The sequence below is a fragment of the Carassius carassius genome, chromosome 3 (assembly GCF_963082965.1).
Source record: "Carassius carassius chromosome 3, fCarCar2.1, whole genome shotgun sequence".
Taxonomy (NCBI): domain Eukaryota; kingdom Metazoa; phylum Chordata; class Actinopteri; order Cypriniformes; family Cyprinidae; genus Carassius; species Carassius carassius.
Window position 1 is genome coordinate 13897981 of NC_081757.1, and position 20542 is coordinate 13918522.

The following is a 20542-nucleotide window of genomic DNA, read 5'->3' on the forward strand; positions in this document are numbered from 1 at the left end:
TCAAATACACTCAAGATGGAAGTTCATATCAAATCTTTATTAAGTTACATTTATGCCTAAGGTAGATGCTTGGAACTGAACCGGTGAGAACCAATGATACTCTACTGTTTGAGCTTCAGAAAATTATCAAGCAATGGCAGCTTTAAATGTTTATTATTATTATTATTATTATTAAAAGAACATCCCATTTTGAGGGCACAAAATTGCTCAGCCCAAAGAGCAAAACTCAATCTAAAATATGTGGATTACACAAACTTGATTTCAGTCTCTGTGTGTTACCAGAACCACACATTAATTGTCACTATTAGTAATGTAGTATACAACACAATGTGAAAATTGTGATGTTTAGTAGTGTGTTTCTGAATGCTATAAACTCCTGGTATGAAGAGTTTATTTTCCTCAAGAGATTTTAAGCAACATGGCGGTTTTCCAAAATTCCAAATAAATTATTCTGGAATTCTATAATCACTCGTGGAATTCTAGCCCTCTGTGCGGATTTGATTCCATAGGAGGGGCACATTGGCCCCGGCTGCCGTAAAGCAGAGTGTGCCTGGGAATAGAATTGTTCTCCAGGCTGGGATTTAGCGGCCCCAGGCCCGTGTCTGGAGAACAGGGAAGCCCCCTGACTCCCAACCCAACACTGGTGAGCCCGTTAACCACAGATTGCATCATTAAAACATCAAAACAAAATGATTACCAACAGGCTTGGAAAGCTGAGGGATTCTCTGGAGACCAGGGGAGTGACTCCAGAACGTTCAGTTTCCTTGTGAACATGTCAGCGAGTGCATTTACATACACATCTTACACACGTTATGCTTGAAAAAAAATCAACAATATGTAGGATGTAGGTCATGTAAACAACTTAAACTGAGTTCTTTATATCAAGAAAAAAAAATTCACACAAATTTCTGCCCATTTCCCCAATTTAGTTCTGCTTTCAAACACTTTTTCCATTGTTCCATCAGATTCAATGTGTGTAAATCTACTGATGTTCTCACATACCTAGTCATCTCAACTACACATTTACACATTCAAATAACTGTGTACAACAAAATACTTAACTAGATTTGTTATTCTGTTGCTGATTTGAAAACATTTATGGGAGCAGATCTGATTGAATGATGTGCTCTCAGCATCAGTATTCAGAGTAAAAAGAACTGACTATTACAAAAAACATCCTAAGGCATCCTCCAGAACATTTGTACTCAAAGGACAAATAAACAAACAAGAAACAACTTATAAATTGTACGTCACTATAAACACTCGACACACAATTCCTTCTCATTTAATTTCCCCTCAGGATCAACAAAAGCGCAAATTGCATGCATTAAAAAAATCCATAAAAATAATACATAAATGGGGGAGGGGGAAGGGGAATTTATAATCTTAAAACTGAAACATACAGAAACAAACAATGACCATCGTAACACTGGAAGGACTCCAAGGAGCAGAACTCTTGAAATGAATATCTTAAAACGTCAAACATTTACCAAAGGAAAACCTCTTTAAATGGCGTAACTACTATAACAGAGCTGTGTTTCATACATAAAGCTTTACTACAGTGTTGTGTAAGATAAAACTAAATATAACAGACAAAAAAACTACATAAATAAAAACAAATCACTACTACTTCTACTAGGGTTGTGCTGATAGACCATAGCATTGTGTATCATTGATAGTCAGAGATATTGCCTGCAGCTGATGTTTTTGACTATAGCAAGACGATGAATATTATTATTATTATTATTATTATCAGGCTAGTAATACTATCTAGTTAATATTAGGGCTTATTTGTTCCATTATATTTCTTTACCACATTTTCACAGTGTTGTGTGTTATAACCAATCACCGATGATTATGTTGAGCTTATGAATGCATCAGAGGCATTCAGATGAGTCATCGCTGAAACAGCGGAGTTTGGTTGTTCAGTGCGTGCTGACTGAATTCTGACTCGCAAATTCTCTCATCATAAACAACAAAGTGCAGAAGTACTTGCAGTGTAAATATAATAGATTTATTTATCATACAATGTAAACTGCTTCACTGATTATAACGGGAGTGTTTAAAGCGCATAAACTCTCGCAATAGTAATGTAAATGTTCTTTGCTCGTTTTCTTTAGCTGCTTTTTGAATAACTGAGGAAATGTAAGCCTTATGATTAGTCACTTACAATGTCTCTATGAAATTGTTATCATGTTAGATTAAAATTTAGTCATATTAAAAACATTAGGCTGCTTTTAACCTTACACTGTAGTTGGTCAACTTTTCAGCAATGAAACCAAGTAAATAAATAAATAAATAAGCAGGATAATATTGTGTATTGGTGAACTTACAGGCTGACAATAGGACGATATGAAAATCGCCAAACACTAAACACTACATAATAAATATTACATGCAATAAACACTATGAAAGAAAACTCTACACTCAACAATCATGCCCAAAATACCCAAGACCCTAAGTTCTTGAGGAAGCTTTGAGAGTTTCGAATCAGACGTGAGTGCTGGGGAATACCTGAGGCTGTGTGTGACACTGCTCTTTGGCAGAATCACAGGCAAAGGCAGACAAATCACCTGAGACCTGCCGCTAATTACCCACAAGCAGGCCCGGGATTATTTTGTAAATTATACCAGCATGGCATTTTGAGTCTATGGTTGGGATGGGTTCTGTAAACACGTGAACTGATAGAGTGGTAACTGGGATAGAGAGGAGGTGGTATTATTTTGGAATTTGAGGAATTTTAGGTCTTTGTCAATGGTGCCCTGTTTGCAAACATATTATTGGGACTCTACTTCCTGTATGTCTCAGACAAGCTTGCAGTGGGCGGGATCAACACAAGCCATCGTAAAGGTCAGATGAGAGACCCTGTGCAGAATTTAAAAGGGAGTCTTGACATTTTTTCATTGGATTCCCTTTACTCAATACAACAGAACAGGAGTCCATGCAAAATATGTCAAATGCCTGTACGTGTGGGAAGACGTCTGCCGAGTTTTGCAAGCTTCTGCATTTAAAGCCAGTGTGCTGTTGTGAAATGGGGGAGGGGTGAAACGGAGTCGCATCAGAGGCTCACCAGCCAAGCAAGTGACCATATACAACAACCAGATAGCATCTTCCATTCCAGTGCCTCAGAAACACTTTCAGACAAGACAACATCATCATTTGAACAGATGAGGAGGAGTTTTCTAATAAAATCTATGATGCAAACATACAGATTTGTCTGTAACGCTGCCGTAAGCGGACGTCTGCCACAGCTGCTCCCTGCATGTGCATATTGTGGGTTCCATTAAATCCGACCCCCCTACTCTGAATTAATAGTCCATCTATCTATATAATTTCTTCATGCTTTCCCTCATCGGTCTCCATATGCGCTATAAACAAAGGATCTTTGAGTGGAAGAGCTTCATTGCTCATCCAGCTGACCTTAGACACCCAGAGCCTCTCCTCCAGCATTCTGCTGCAAGCCCAGGCACCTCAGGGAGATAGGAAAGATTAAATGAGACCACTCTCGCTACATAACACACATCCAGTTCCTGGAAATGCTTTCCATAGGCACGAGCTTAGACTAGAGGAAGGGAGGAGTGAAGAGAGGAAAGCAGAACAAGAGGGAGGCACATGGGTGAAAAAGAAAAAGAACAGGGGTAAAGAAAGAGAGAAAAATACTCAGCCTGTTGCCTTATGTTATGACAGTGTGAAGAGCTCTGAAGAAAGTCATGTTTCATAGCTGAGCCTTCTTCAAAATATGTTTCTAGAGATGGATCTGGACAGTCAACTAGTCATTGAACAATCGAAAATTTAATTTATAAGCTTGACTAGTTTATCTAGATTTTTAATGTATGAACATGTATCTGAAGATGCCTGGTGGATTCAGGGTCTATGAAATGCGTTTTATTTTATTTTTTCTCAAATTCATTTTTCTCCATTAATTTTCTGGATTCCATTAGAATGGTTTCAATACATTTATAACAATCAAAAAAATCTCTAATCAACTGATTTTATGTGATTTATTTTGTCTAAATAAAAATAATGAAGTAGTTAAAACTAAAATCCCTCATTTTAAATAGTAAAAATTCATGTAGCCTCATATTACACATTAATAAAATGTTAACGAATATAATGTAATGTAATAAATAACCAACAGGTAGCAGAAGAGCAGGAAAAGTGCCATACCAGTGTTGTTACTGAACAATATGGCCAGAAAAGCCACTTAGTTAGAAAAGCTTCAATGTTTTTAACATAATAGAATGTAAATAAACAACATTTTATAAACAGATTATGTATTTGATACTTTGCATTGCATTACATCTCAAAAAACAAGTGCCTCGTCAACTCTGTTTTTTTGAGAGCTAGCACTCAAATCACTACACAAACACACGCAAAGCATTCGGTAGAGACCTCTTTATCACTGTACCTGCCTTGCTAAGAGTGAATGCAAACTACACCTATTCACACTGCTCAATCGTGCACTCACAAAAGACCCCCACTTTCCTCTGACCTTGGCCACGTGATGTTTTCCTGAGCTGTAAAGCCTCTCCCTCCCCCTTCACTGAAGTCCTATCCAAACCACAGCCGACACACGGCTTGCAGATCAGCATTCAGTCACAAACACACAAGCCCACATTCCTGCACAGTATCTCTCATCCTAACTCTAGCCATCCACACTCTCATCCACACTAAAGCCATATAACGGCAGGACCACATGATTTCAGCTGCATTCCAGTGCTGTTGTTTGAAGAGGGATGATAGTCCTCATGACCTTTAGGAAAATAAATGAGGGAGCTGATCTTACTGGCGCAGAGAAAACAACGTGCAAGTGGAAGGAGGGAAAATCTAATTAAACACATACACACAAAAACCTATAGAACTGCTCACTATATAGCTGGCCAACCTCAGCACAGACAGCTAAATCAGTAGTCAAGACAGCCTTCCTCAAGCTTCTCTGACAGGATGTGCTTTCTACATCCAAACACAATCATGTGGCCGGCAGGCGGGGCATAGAAACGACACACAGCCCTCATCAGCTGTAAGGACAGAGGAAGAATTGGTGTACCTTGTCATGATTTTACCAGTAAAGAACATGAGTCTGACTCTGTTTTTGTATGTATATTCTCCCACTTTAGTTGCTTCTAATTTAAAACATAGAAGGAAAAGAGAAATATATTGGTAAAATTAATAGGAAAAAATACTTCTAGAACCAAGGCTGTTGAACAAATGGACAGGTACTGTTTCTCTCTATAGTATTATGTTATTCTGAACATATCCAGCAAGTGAACAGACTGGGCTGCACATCAGGGCCTGACAGACCCACCTGCTTTTCTGAGACCAGCACGTTGTGAACCTCTTCTAGAGAAGGTCACCATGCATTATAGTTTACAGCTGGCAACCATAAAATCACTTACTAATCTTTGTGTGCATGTTAAAATAAACATCCCTCCAGGCTTGACTGAGTGTGAAAACTTGTGTTTCACCTCACTCATGCTGTCACAAAGGTATAAAACATGCAAACATGCACCCATGAATAAACAGCCTGAGGAGTTACTCATCCAAGACTAACGTCTGAATGATTCAGGTCCTGAGAAAGACAACCACACCACGATCAACCTCCAATGCATGGCCTACGATGACGACAGTTTAGGATTCGAGGGGCTCAACTCAATGACTTTGCTGGCAGGCGTGTGGTGGCAGCCAGCACTATTTATGGCAGCAGTTAAAAAAAAGTAATAGAATAAAGCGATGATTCTCAGCTCGGGAGAACAATTAGGAGAACGCCTCAATAACAATTAGGAGAGAAGCGGGACAGCAAAACCAAATCAAGCAACGGGAAGAGGGGGCGTGGTTCGGACAAAACCATATCAGATGTGATTGAGTTTAGAGCTTCTATCAGATTTCAAAGGGGAAGACTGCTGAGAGCTCCATCTGACACAGTTTGGGGAAACCCAGGCAAAATACCAGAAGCTATAGCGTTTATTAAATGGATATGTGTGCAGCAAACTGAAAATCGAATCTACATAAAAAGTCTCTCCTCTTCTGTGAACGCAATGGAAATCTTTACAACACTGAAGCTGAGGCACTGAACTTCTTTTTGAAAGAATGTGCAAACATCCTGCAGGTCATAAGACCAAAAAAAAAAAAAAAAGAGAACCTTGTTTAATTTTGGTCCACAGAAAAACAAAAAGTGGGCATTCTCCATGATATTGGGCTAATCCTTAAAGAACACAATGGACCCTTTTCATATTTCTGGGTTTCTCAGAAGCTGAAGTCGTCATAGTTTGGTAAACTTCTTTTGCAACTGATCAAGTATTTTTTGCAATTCCATTTTCTCAAATAGAAAACGATTTACAGTTAGATATGATTTACAATACTGATGACCATTGAAACGTGTCATAACAGTGTGTGAAAATGGTCCATAACAGCTGGTAGCTCAGTGGAATGCCTTCAAAACAAAAGAGAATACCATCTTCATGTCTAAACCCAGGTGTGCCGAAACAGTTCCTTACTGGGGACTTCAGTGAGCCATAAACAGCCATGAACCTCGTACTACAGTTCAGACAAGTTTCATATAATGCCATGTAAAGATTTTTAAATCTGCTTCCCCAGAAGTTTAACAGCTGTCTTCTAAAAATATCACAACACTTGCTGAAATCCAGTTACAAGGAAATATTGATGAGAAATCTCACCTGAAGGCATCTCCAATGGTTACGATCTCCACTTCACTGTCCGTGGAGGTGACGTTGATCTCCTCACTGGCAGGCACTGCGAGTGCAGGAGTCGCTTCGATCACAACCACATCCTCATCCAGGACACCTGATTAAATACATGGAAATTAAGCACATTAATGCTAACATTCAACCAACAATGCACTGAAACATACTTGTATACAGCAAATACTCATGTTTCAGATCACAATTTTGGATACCCACACATGAAGAGACATAAACTGAGCCAACAGGAACTTTTTTACTTCTATGGTATATTTCTACTATTCATTTAAGTTGTGTTTCCAGAATAGGCTGAATGAATTCGTGACTTCAGGGTCTCTGTTATTTGCATGATACTAAGTTTCTCTTTTGCTTCACAGGTTCTTTTTAAAACAATAACACTGAATAAGATAGACTAGTTGGCACTCTGCCAACTAGAACAAAATAGTGAATTAATGAGGTGACTGTGGTGGGAGAAAATATTTAAAGCATTAAGGAGATTATTAGGAGAGAAAAGAAAAAGAACACCTGCAACAAGATCATAAAAATACAAATAAACTAAACTACTTTGTACAGTCAGTTAGGTTAGAAATGCAAATGCAAATGCTACATCTATAAATGATTCACAGTTGTTTAGCATAGAGTTGCTAACAACATCAGGTTTTTATTCTTACAATTACCAAACAGAATTGCAAAATTAAAAAATAGTGTATGAAAATATTAACAATAATACTTTAACATTTAAGTCATGATGGTGCTAAACCTCCAAGGTCCCTTATTTTGTAAGACTAATAATTAGATTTTTTTTTTTACATACATTACCATAAAAACAAAATATTCCCATGGCCCCACAACCCTATATAGGTCAAGCAGTTTGGAGAAAAAAAAATGGATGGATGTACAGTAAATTCCAATTTTTTTTTTTTTTTTTTTTTTATTTCATCTCGAGGCCCCTAATGGGCTCTGGCCCCAGGCTCAGAACCACTTGTTTAAATCACTTAAGGGCAGGTGGTTATTTCACTTTGCACAGGGCAGATAGCCCTGTATGTATGTTGTCCATTTACAGTCATTTTTTGGTCCAACCTCACCAAAATATCAAGCTTTATACTGGTACACAAAAATCATCATATTCCCAACACAGCATAAAGTCTGTATCTTACTGCTTGTGAATTTTGGCTAATCAGTGAATGGCTTCTCTAGTAAAATGTTTATTTTTAAAGTATATCCAACATACAAATATATTTGAATGTCCACCAGTATCCTTGCAAGTTTTATGATGGGAAGCACACATATGCACTACCATCAGAGACCAGTGGTCATCTGTACTTGCATAGTGTTATCTGTGCTTCCCAAGTCTTCATCCCACTCATTGATCTAGAGCAGAAGCAATATCAGCCTCAGTAGCTACAGCTGTTTAATTGATGGTGGTTTGGTGCAGCAGTGGAGCCAACCAATGCTTCAGGCAGGCATGCTTATGTGTGCGCCAGGGAAGCTAAATGTAGGTCAGTAAAAGATGTGCTTTGCAGTGTGCTGGGCTGGCACAAGCTTTTGTAGTACAATCACTCATCTCTCTTCTGATTGGCTCTGCTGGTTGACTTCTCATTCCTCCTTTAACTCGAGCTCTGCCTGGATTTGGTGTCAATTACAGTAATGCCATGACCCTCACACAGTTTTGAATAAAAGATAAAACAAGACTTAATTGATCTCCAATTCATGCTATCAGTCTTCCTGCCATAATTTAAAAAAATCTATTAATTTTTGCTTTTTCAACAGCAGTCAGGCTTAAAGTTTTGCTTCTCATCAAAGCACTAAGTAGCATATATACCAGTTTCATTCTACACTGAATACAATGTTAAAAACAACTCCAGCTCTGTAAGGTCATTGTGTCGTACTGTGTCAGGCATGTTTGTGCATCGAGGCAGAAGCTTGTGGCTCGGGAGATTCAACATCATTCTCTGGGGGTGTGTTGTTAAGGTCGGCCCTCCCACTGAGTGCTGCTGCTTAGCACCCCGCTCTTACCCCGTTCCCCATGCTGCCCACAAGAAATGATCACACTACCAAACATAGCTACAACTTACAGCAATAAACACAATCATATATTCTCAGTGCACAACCATTCAAAGTTACAATTCTGCAATCCTCTGTGAATGTACTATCATAAACAGGTTCTTTGTATATAAAAAAAATGCATCAGTTAATCAGATAATTAGACTATATGCCAAATAAATGAGAATGTCTTTTGGTTCGACATGCAGGTGTAATAAATGCAGAGTTATTTTAACCACTGGATATGCTTAACTTCTTTACAATAACATTCCCATACCATGTCCTGTATGTATTTGTTGATAATGTATCAAAAAATTAGTGGAGGACAAGTTGTTATAAACTGAGACATGCTTTATGCTAAGCACTTCACACTAACTCATAAGCACACAGTTTTTTGTTTTTTTTGTTTTTAAAAGGGAAAAACGCCATTATGCATTCTATGACTTGGAAGAAACTCTAAAACTCCCAGATATTTCATCTTAGCAAATTTACCTGCCTCTTTTGGCTGCTACCAGTATTTATTAAGTGTCTTTGAGTAGCAGACTACTCACATGTACACCTGTAAACATGCTGGTGTTGGGGAGTGGCAGGAAGAGAGCGAGAGACAGATATAGAACAGATGAAGCACTAGGCCACTAATTATGCATGGCAGGGCCTCCTCTGATGCATGTTTAGCTGCAGATATTGTATAAACACATTTTAGTGGTTTTATAGGCATGATGTGTGCATGTTCAATCAAGTGATTCAGATCACATTGAGAGGGGAATGTGTGCGGTTCAGATCATCTTTCTTGGTACAGTAGAAAGAGCAGTGGCAGAGAGCTGGTTAAGGACTTGCTGTTGCTCAACAGGAAACTCAAACGTTCTGCGGCATGTAACACACACAGGGTGGCTTGCTGATGCACTTTTCACATTTTATCCTCTGTAGCTATCATTCAAAAACAAAAATGATGGCCATAACAGAAGTTTAATTAAAATATGAACAGTAATGACCAATAAATAGCCCCAAAGATTCATGAGAACTATAAAACACAACTAGCCCTAGGAACAGAGCTCATTTGCATGCCTGAAATAAAATGGAAAAATAAGTACAGAATATTTGAAACTTTATTTACATGTTGTTTAAAGAATGCAGCTTGTTTCCCACACTGTGTTTAAATCTACAGTCGTGGCCAAAAGTTTTGAGAATTACATAAATATTGGAAATTGGAAAAGTTGCTGCTTAAGTTTCTATAATAGCAATTTGCATATACTCCAGAATGTTATGAAGAGTGATCAGATGAATTGCATAGCCCTTCTTTGCCATGAAAATTAACTTAATCCCAAAAAAACCTTTCCACTGTATTTCATTGCTGTCATTAAAGGACCTGCTGAGATCATTTCAGTAATCATCTTGTTAACTCAGGTGAGAATGTTGACGAGCACAAGGCTGGAGATCATTATGTCAGGCTGATTGGGTTAGAATGGCAGACTTGACATGTTAAAAGGAGGGTGATGCTTGAAATCATTGTTCTTCCATTGTTAACCATGGTGACCTGCAAAGAAACACGTGCAGCCATCATTGCGTTGCATAAAAATGGCTTCATAGGCAAGGATATTGTGGCTACTAAGATTGCACCTAAATCAACAATTTATAGGATCATCAAGAACTTCAAGGAAAGAGGATCAAATCTTGTAAAGAAGGCTTCAGGGCGTCCAGCAAGCTCAAGAAAGTCCAGCAAGCGCCAGGATCATCTCCTAAAGAGGATTCAGCTGCGGGATCGGAGTGCCACCAGTGCAGAGCTTGCTCAGGAATGGCAGCAGGCAGGTGTGAGCGCATCTGCACGCACAGTGAGGCCAAGACTTGAAGATGGCCTGGTGTCAAGAAGGGCAGCAAAGAAGCCACTTCTCTCCAAAAAAAACATCAGGGACAGATTGATCTTCTGCAGAAAGTATAGTGAATGGACTGCTGAGGACTGGGGCAAAGTCATATTCTCCGATGAAGCCCCTTTCCGATTGTTTGGGGCATCTGGAAAAAGGCTTGTCCGGAGAAGAAAAGGTGAGTGCTACCATCAGTCCTGTGTCATGCCAACAGTAAAGCATCCGGACACCATTCATGTGTGGGGTTGCTTCTCATCCAAGGGAGTGGGCTCACTCACAATTCTGCCCAAAAACACAGCCATGAATAAAGAATGGTACCAAAACACCCTCCAACAGCAACTTCTTCCAACAATCCAACAACAGTTTGGTGAAGAACAATGCATTTTCCAGCACGATGGAGCACCGTGCCATAAGGCAAAAGTGATAACTAAGTGGCTCGGGGACCAGAATGTTGAAATTTTGGGTCCATGGCCTGGAAACTCCCCAGATCTTAATCCCATTGAGAACTTGTGGTCAATCCTCAAGAGGCGGTTGGACAAACAAAAACCCACTAATTCTGACAAACTCCAAGAAGTGATTATGAAAGAATGGGTTGCTATCAGTCAGGATTTGGCCCAGAAGTTGATTGAGAGCATGCCCAGTCGAATTGCAGAGGTCCTGAAAAAGAAGGGCCAACCTTGCAAATACTGACTCTTTGCATAAATGTCATGTAATTGTCGATAAAAGCCTTTGAAACGTATGAAGTGCTTGTAATTATATTTCAGTACATCACAGAAACAACTGAAACAAAGATCTAAAAGCAGTTTAGCAGCAAACTTTTTGAAAACTAATATTTATGTAATTCTCAAAACTTTTGGCCACGACTGTACTTTGCCACACTGTCTTAAGAGGGACTGAAGGAATGAGACTTGTATAGATCCACAACATAAAACTCAACTTACATTTTTATGAGGGCTGAAAAAATACAATCAAGGACAACGGAAGTAGAATGCAAAAGTATGGCAGGAAATGGATCAGCTGACATGCTGTTAATGCTTTCAGAGAATGTTTGTAAAAAATAAGTGCTCAACTTAAGCCCTGAAACATCAACTTTCAGCAAAGAGAGTATGAAAATACACACTATTGTTCATAAGCATGCAGTCAGTCGTCTGTTTTAATGTTTTGTAAGAAATCTCTTATGCTGACCAAATCTGCATTTATTTGATCAAATATACAGTTACACACCACTACTGCAAACTATTATTACAAAATTGAAAAAAGTTTTCTACTTAAAATGTACTCCTGTGATGGAAAGCTGAACTTTTGGCAGTCATAACCCCAGGTCTCAGTGTCACATGATCCTTCAGTAATCATTCTAATTTGCTGATTTGGTGCTCAAGAAACACTTCTTACTACTTTCACAGTTAAATACAGTGTTGTGATATAGTTCTTCAAGATTCTTTGGTGAAAAGAAAGCTTAAAGCTTTTTTGTAACAACCTAAAAGTATTCTCTCCCAATAAAAAATATTACTTTCTTAAAAACAAATATTACACGCTGCAGGTGTCCCGAGTTCGGGACTTTTCCCAATCCCACCCCCACTCTCTCACACTACACTGTCCTATCTAAATAAAGGCAAAAATGGCAAAAAAAAAAAAAACGTCTTACTGACTTCAAACTTCTGATATATAATATTCAACAAATTATTATAAACTAGATGAGAAAGCCGGACCAGAAAGTTTGAAAAGATAAAAAAAAACTGAAAGTTTAAAAAGTTTTAGGTTTGATGGTTTTCAGTCTGAAATAGTTTGAAGTTTAAAGTAGTTTTGAAAGCTTAATGTTTGTTAATGTCAGAGACAGACAGATGATAGATAGATAGATAGATAGAAATTGTGAAGTAAATCTATCATCTGACTATTACAATAACAGATTTGACTATGCCTTTATTTGGCCTTCTGAAAGTAGATGCATATAGGAATCTTTAAAGGGGTCCTATTATGCTCTTTTACAAAGTCTTGATTTTGTTTTGGGGCTGTACTAGGTCTTTCGAAAAACACATTATTTTTCACATATTTTATATTATTACAATACCTCTTTCCCCAGTCTGGCATGAACAGCTTGAAGAGTTCCTGTATCAAATGAAGGACTGCGTTCTGAAATATGAAATGTGCTGTGATTGGTTAGCTGGACCAGTGTGTGCTATGATTGACAGCACTCGGCACCTGGTCTGGAAATGTCCTGACTTTTACCAAAGCTGCCTGCTACGAGCTTCAGTTTAAATATTGCATCAAAATCAAATCAATTTAAGCGTGATTTCAACCCAGATGATTGTTACCACTCGTCTGTCTTGGGAACACTAGCGCATCTCATTAGACGTATTTCCACTGTCGGGCCAGTGCGAGTCAGGGCTTAAAATGGGCCGGTCAGGGCTCATAGCTCCGGGCCAGTAGCACCGAGGCCAGAATAGCGCAGGGTTTCCACGGGCGCGAGAGAAAGAAAGAGAGAGAGAGAGAGAGAGAGAGAGAGAGAGAGAGAGAGAGAGAGATCGAGCGAGCCCCGGCCGCACTCTCACAGTCTTCAAACAACAAGAGCACCGAGCCTGCTTTTTCAGTCGAATCCGTTTCTGATTATTTGTAGCCACAGTAGCCGTCACATTTAGAATTAATGATAATCTCTCTATTTTTATAAAAGCTCCCGAACAAAAAAAAAAACATTACTATATTTTTATGATAGGCAACATGGAGCTAAACTCTCGAAACGAGACTTATAACAGATAATATACGTTACTAAATGAATACACGATTGTGATAGAGAAAAAGAAGCTGACGTCTGATTTCTTTAAGCGGTCATATTTACGGTGGTAATGTTATAAATATTTCTGCCTTGTATGATTATAATCCACATTGGATCAAATTATTTCAAACACACGCTGCCGACTGAAAGTGAGTTTTGAGCTCTTATTAAAAAAAGTTGTTAATGCTGGTGTTATAGCTGCTTTTTGGTATGATCCGCAGCGCTGACTCTCTATTTCTATAAAAGCACCCGAACAAAAAATCATTATAATATTTTGATGACATATTCTACGCGGAACTAAACTCTTGAGATGAGACTTATGACAAAATATGTTACTAAAATAAAACACAATTGTGATAGAGAATAAGAAGCTGACGTCTGATTTCTCCAAGTGGTTGCATTTACCATGTTTACTATGGTAATGTTAATGTTTATCGTGCATAGTCTTTTACATCACTTTTAAATATTTCTGCCTTGTATGGTGATCATAATCCACATTGGATCAAGTTATTTCAAACAATCGCTGCTGACTAAGAGTGAGTTTTGATATCAACTTATTTTAAAAGTCTTTAATACCGGTGTTAAAGCTGTTATCTTTCTGAAATGATCCACGGCACTGACGCTATCCAGACGCGGAGAAACTCCTCCTTTGTTCATAACCCCTCCTATAGCCCCAGCCGGCCCACTTTGGCCCAAGGCACGATCAAGCTCCGGAAGTGACAGTGGAAACGCGACTGGCACTGGCACGCACTAGCACGCCCGGTTTAAGCTCGACAGTGGAAACACGGCCATCGTCTTCTCTAGTGCAGCTCAACAAGGTCTCATCCCATTCATTGATCTTTGTGATATCACAAATCCCCGAAAATATGCACTGTAGTCCAAATGAGTCATTCGTTGTAGTTTCTGAAAAGTGATTTCTGTTAAATAAAATAACTCCTTTTGAATTGGACTTTGAGCTTTGTAACTTTGCAGATTATTTTCATGCTCAAACAGCAACATTACAGACTAACTAAAGTTGAAAAAGTGAACAAGCATAATAGCACCCCTTTAAGATTACTGACAACAGAACAGCAATGCATTTTATGGATGACCGTTTCGTGAAATAACAGTAAGTTCTTTTTGTCCTTCCCTCAACTTCCTTTAAAAAGCACTATGTAGTGAAGTTAGGTTAAAGGTAAATAATAAAAAGCGATTTACCTGAGGCCACAGCGGCAGTGCTGGCTTGGCTGCTACTGCTGCTAACATCTACATACAGCTCATCCTCTGCCTCAGTGGAGGAAGGGGAGGAGGAGTCAGAGGTCAGCTCCTCACTAGAGCTGCTGGTACTGTGCAGGAGGGCGTACTTCTTTCGTGCAAACACCTCTCGCTTCTTTCTCTGCAGCAGTAATCGCTCCTTCTGCTTTGGAGTCTGCTGAGCTCCACCTCCTGTCCCACCCTTCACAAAACGCTTCCTGTGCAATGACCTGTGTGAGTTAAGACATGGACGTTTCACATGATTGCTTTCTGGCTCAAGCCGTGCCCACTTGTGCGACCTGCTGGCACGAGTCCGGGCGACTAGCGGCCGCATGCCTACTGCTGTGCCAGGCCCTCCTCCTGCACTCCCAGTGGAGGCCGAACCAGAAACCTTGAGCTGCTGCTGTCTAACTGTCATTGGCCTACCGTCTTCCTCTGAGCTAAGAGTGTCCGAGTCACCAAACCGAAGGCTGGAGGAGGGCGAAGAGGCACAGTCACTCAAAGAGGACTCTGGGTTCCTCTCGTCTTCACTATGTGTCTCTAGCAGCATGGGCATGTGGTGGGGCGGAGTGAGGGCTCCCTCACTCACTGGTGCTTCCTTCAGAGAGCAATATGATGGCCCAGGCTGCTGGCTCTTGCGCTTTTTGCGTCCTGACAAGCCTCTTTCACAGTCTCTGCGACCTCCAGCATCCCGTGAAGGCCGGTGTCTGGTCTCGGGACATAGCGGAGAAGAGAAATCACTTCCTGCCTTGCCAATCACCTCCATCTCAGCGGGGAAGCTCTTAGTCGTCTCCATGGGTTCAGGGTTAGCCAGAGGCCCCTTCAGGGGCTCCTGCTTACGTCGTGCATCAGACGGAATCTCACTCTTCATTGCGACTAACCCACAACAAAGTGCCACTGAGGCTCAATACATGGAATCCTAGGGTTCCATTGGAGATCCAGCAATCCTACAACTGGAAAACAAAAAAATAGGCAGAGGATGAGAATACTGACCCTAAAATACCCAAACAAATTATATGAACAACAGACCAAGACAAAGTTACACAAACAGACCAACAAAGTAAAAAAAAAAACAGCTAAACAAAGAGGGGAAGAAGCATTTCTAATTTTTGTCAAAGTTCAAAACATTTGTGCTGCTTAATATTTTTATGGAAACCGTGACACTGTGTTTAAGTAGAAAGATTTATTTGATCACATTAATACAGTTGAGGTCAAAAGTATACATACACCTGCTAGAATCTGCAAAATGTTAATTATTTTACCAACATAAGAGGCATCATACACAATGCATGTTATTTTTTATTTTTTCACATAAAAGATGTTTACAAATAGTCCACAAGAGAAAATAATAGTTGAAATTTATAAAAATGAGCTCTTTACATACAGACTAAATAATATAGAATTTTAATTTCAAGCCAATTGTTATTGGTCATAGCATGATAATAATCTGTGGCTTATCGATATTGGTCCGAGATCTTTGTACATCCCTACAATGCGACAAGTCAAACAGAATGTGCGTATGGAAAACAAGCTTTCCCTTTGTTTCCAATGCAAAACCTAGGTCGGAATTGGTTGTGAAGATTGTTTTAGCAGGCATTTCTGGCCGAGCATGAGTCAGACAGCGTTGTTATCCAGGCAGCACTCGTTCACGCTGTAATAAAGGAAAGGAAACGGTGACTAAAGAAAGGTCATCTCTTGCACGGTGTAGACAGAAACGAGCAACTGCGCACGTTTCAGGAGCGGCTTAATACCTCCTGCAAAAGACTACAACATAAATCTAGCATGCACAGGATAATGGTGCTAGGGGTCATTATTTCCCACCCTCACCTAGTTTTCCATTATTCTTACGATAAACAGCAGAGGAAAAGAGCAACCCATATCTCTCACACAATGCGAGGCCTAATAGCAGACAGCTGTTTGTTGTTTTGCATAAAATGGTATTCAATACAGGTGTATACGAAAGGGCCCTCCATCTTGATCCTTATATAATGCAGTTATTTTGCTGAAGCAACCTAATTAAATCCCTCTTAAATTAGGTTCCCGCTTGCTTGCATAATGGGTATTTATCCATCACTGCCCGTAATGTTCACGATGATTACCAACGTCCACAAAGCCTCTTTCTCCTCTCATTATGAAAATCTAACAATTCAGCCATTTTATTCATTACCTCTTTTATGCTCATCTCACAACCATTTTTCCCTCTTTAATCAAAATCTCGCCATGTTTCTGATCACTCTTCCATTCACCAGAATCCCATTACGCTCCCACACTTCTTCAGCCTTCCCTAATTAACATCTCGAAACCAAGAGTGGCACCATGCCCCGAACGCCTTACGCTTCACAGCAGTCATGACAAGGCCCAGCGTTCCCTTACCTTTAAATTATGAAAGCACCCATCTGTTTCACAGGGCATAGTCTCTGCTTTTGAGTCATCTTCTCTATCTGGTGGCAAAGAGCCTAAAAGTTAGTTTCCTGTATACGGCAATCTAAGACGAAAGCATTCCAGCGATTCATATTCCCACAGTTTGAGTGTGCTTCAAGATAATACATTGACATAATATACCAATTAGAAACAAAACTCACAACGAAGGGACTGCCCTGTGAATTGTACCGTCTTGTACAATGAAAGGAATAGTTTAGAGAAATCTGTTTTTAACTCTGTATTGCATATATACACCAAGTGCTGGTACCATACATTTCTAGAATGCGCTACAGGCCTAAATATTGGAAATACACACAACAACTATTTAAAAAATTGGTATTGGCAAGAGTTTTTTCTTTAATGTTTTTGAAAAAAAATTCTTGGGGGAACTCACCAAGGCTGCATTCATCTGATCAGATTTTTTTTAGATTAGCTTTTTCATGATTATACAAAATGTTATATCCTAGTCTGTTCTTCTAATTTGTTTTGTTCTGTATGCGTTGTATTTTTATCTATTTGTGTTTTATCTAAAGTGCTTTAAGAAGCTGCTTTTAAGGTGCTATATAAAAATAAAGTTTATTAATTGTTATTATTAAAGTAAATTACAGTTGAAAATAACCATTCTCTGTTTTAATACATTTAAAATTATTTTTTTCCTGTGATGGCAAGCTGAATTGATTTTATTTATAATATCAGTGTTTAGAAGTTCTTTGCTATTTAAATGCTTATATTTCTGTGGAAACGGTTGTTTCAGGATTCTTTGATTAATAGAAATTTCAAAAGAACAGCACTTATTTGAAATAAAAATATTTTGGAACATTATAAATTTATTAAAAGTCACTTTTAAAACAATTTAATGCATCCTTACTGGATTAAAAAAAAAACTAGCATAAATATAAGCAAAAAATTACAACACCGGTGCTGAAAATCGGTTTACATCACTAAAAGCACTATAGGCTAACACTGGGTGCAATCTCTGTATAGAAAATAAATATACAAGTAATATAAATTCAAAAACTGTTGCTCTATTAGAGAGGTAAAAACCAAACAAAGACTAAAGAATAAAAACTGCACAAAATGTCTTCCTTCAAGGTAAACAATTTCAGGTTGCCAGTAACTGCAGTCTAAATGTTTCACTGTAACTATGGTAATACTGTTATTCTATCAAGACCACTAACTTTTATTATGACCCACTATATTGAGCAATATCCAGTTTCACAAAAGCAAACCAAAAGAAACCATCTAACAACCTTTTAATATAATCTCAAGAAACTCCAAATTTCCAAAAATGGGGAACATTTTGAGAAGCTTTTTTATACAGACAGAAGCCACATTTACACTCCTTCTGTAAATATCACCATTAAAGCAATGCACTCAGATAAAAGATGATGAGGAACTCAAGCAACACATGAAAACTGTGTAACTGGGTCTCTTTTGCATGACCACAATTATTTATTCTGTCTTTTTTAAGTGGCAAAATATATGATTCTTCATGCCATTTCATAGCATCATTTTCACTGTTCACTCCATCAAGAAATAAGAGGTCAAACTGTGTTTACCAACATCCCTGAGCTAGACTGCTCCCCCAGGCTCCTCTGAGGCTGATCCTGTCACCCTGTGATGTACCACTGTGCCACGCAACAAAGTGCACCACAGCACTTCCATATGAGGGGGTCCCAGAGGGGCCCATTGCAGCAGTGCCTCTTGACGCCAAGGTGGATACAGATTTCAGAAGATAGGGATTATGAGGGACTGTTTTAATTCCTTCCCCAAGGATTGCTGTGTATATCTATGTTGAGCAGCTCAGCCATAAGCAATAGCAGGACACACAGCCAGAACGTGGGAGAATAACTGTAAATATCACTTCAAACCCACCACACAAATTACAGTTCATGAAATATCAATGTGTTTTCAAAAAACGGCAACAATAGTTCAAGTTACATCTAAGAGTCCCAAAAGTTTTTTTTTTTTTGCATTAATTAACAATAGACTCATTTCATGTCATGTAGAAGGATCACTTCTGAACTGTGCAAAGAGATTTTTTTTTCATATTAAAAAATAAATAAAACATTAATACATTATCAAAATTCAGCTGAATCATTTTCTTAAATAGTATTCTTAACAAATTGTGTCAAATCTGACAGATAGTCTTTCCCCCAACGCTATTGAAGACCATGAGTCAAGCTCAGATATCAATACATTACTAAACCTAAAATCACAGTAATTGCTTCACCAGGCATGACGTCTTGTTATGTTGGAGAGCTGAAACACTTATTACTAATACATACAAATTAATCCTTAATAGAGGAAGATGACATTTTAAAGAGCCATTGAGACAAATGGCATAGTATTTTCATATCTTGATGAAATATGATGACAACAGCCACTGGGAGCAAAAGAAGTAACACTGCCTATTATTAGTAAGGGTTTATTTTTCCAAACAGATAATGGAAATTCAGTGAACAAAACACTGCGTAGTAGTTTGAGCCATGATGACATTAATAATCCAGTCGCTTTCATTTCAGATGTCGCTGATTTATGGGAGTCAGCACCACATATGTCACAATCCCAGAGGGGACACATTAAAAATGTTATTGGACATGCAAAAGCTGGTATCTGATCCAGCTGGCTGTTCAAGAAAGCAAGGCCAGCTGACCAATACGCTCTCAAAATGACCAAACGAAACCAGCTATTCCATTTCCAATCAAATAACAACATCTGCTTCGATAACAACCCCATAAAATCACAACACAAAGACTACGAGTGTTTGATAAACAACAGAAAAGGAAACGCACCGATGGCATGTTGATGTTGTCGTTCTCACTTTCTTCAACACATCCACCGACAGCGCTAGAGATTACAAAACATCCTAAAATAGACATCTGAGATACATTTAAGCGATGGTGACTGTTGATATTACGTTATCAGTAGCCCACTGGGCATCGATGTGCAGGGACAAACACATAAACACACTCTACTGAAACTGCTAGCGGCGGGCTATTAGCCTCTTCAGTTAGTCAAACAATAGCTTCAACCAACTGAAATTTAGCGTAAAAACAACTACAAAGAGCGTATCTTACCTCTATGCACATCAGGAAACTATCCCTCTTGGACTTAACCCCCTTTCCAGGGTACAATGTTCGTCGACAGAAGTGTAAAAATAAAAAAAAGTATTGGGGAAGCGAGTGAACGTCAGCGGAGGCTCGTGTTAAACTGACAGACACAAACCCGAGAGAGCAGAGAACAGAGGCCCAGCGCTTTAGCCTCCCCGCTAACTGACGGATATTTCGACGATTCCGCTTTAAATATATGAGGATACGCGCACGAGTCACAATATCACACACGGTAAACGTCACGGCGATCTAAACTGACGGAGAGGACATTTTATTTAACGGTCATATGTGGCCAGACTTCCTCCCCGTTTGCCTTAGAGTGCGAGTCCCCATTGCTGCCGATCCGCGGCGTCCATTAGAGCGCTGCTGTGTGTGTGTGTGTGTGTGTGTGAACAGCGCCGCCGT

The 20542-nt window shown here is 39.1% G+C and overlaps 1 protein-coding gene across 5 annotated transcripts in view; it reads right to left on the minus strand.

Annotated features, from left to right (window-relative positions):
• Window positions 1–20542, minus strand: part of rnf111 (ring finger protein 111) — a 35252-nt gene extending 14710 nt beyond the window's left edge. For 4 of the 5 annotated variants that reach the window (XM_059530061.1, XM_059530059.1, XM_059530060.1 and 1 more), the window contains exons 1-3: window positions 20105–20542; window positions 14568–15556; window positions 6675–6801 (exon numbers count right to left, since the gene is read on the minus strand). In XM_059530061.1, the coding sequence (XP_059386044.1) occupies window positions 6675–6801; window positions 14568–15474 (1034 nt within the window). In that variant the 5' untranslated portion in view covers window positions 15475–15556; window positions 20105–20542. Of the gene's footprint in view, window positions 1–6674; window positions 6802–14567; window positions 15557–19819; window positions 19875–20104 lie in introns of all 5 variants that reach the window. The other variant, XM_059530058.1, reaches the window with a different exon arrangement.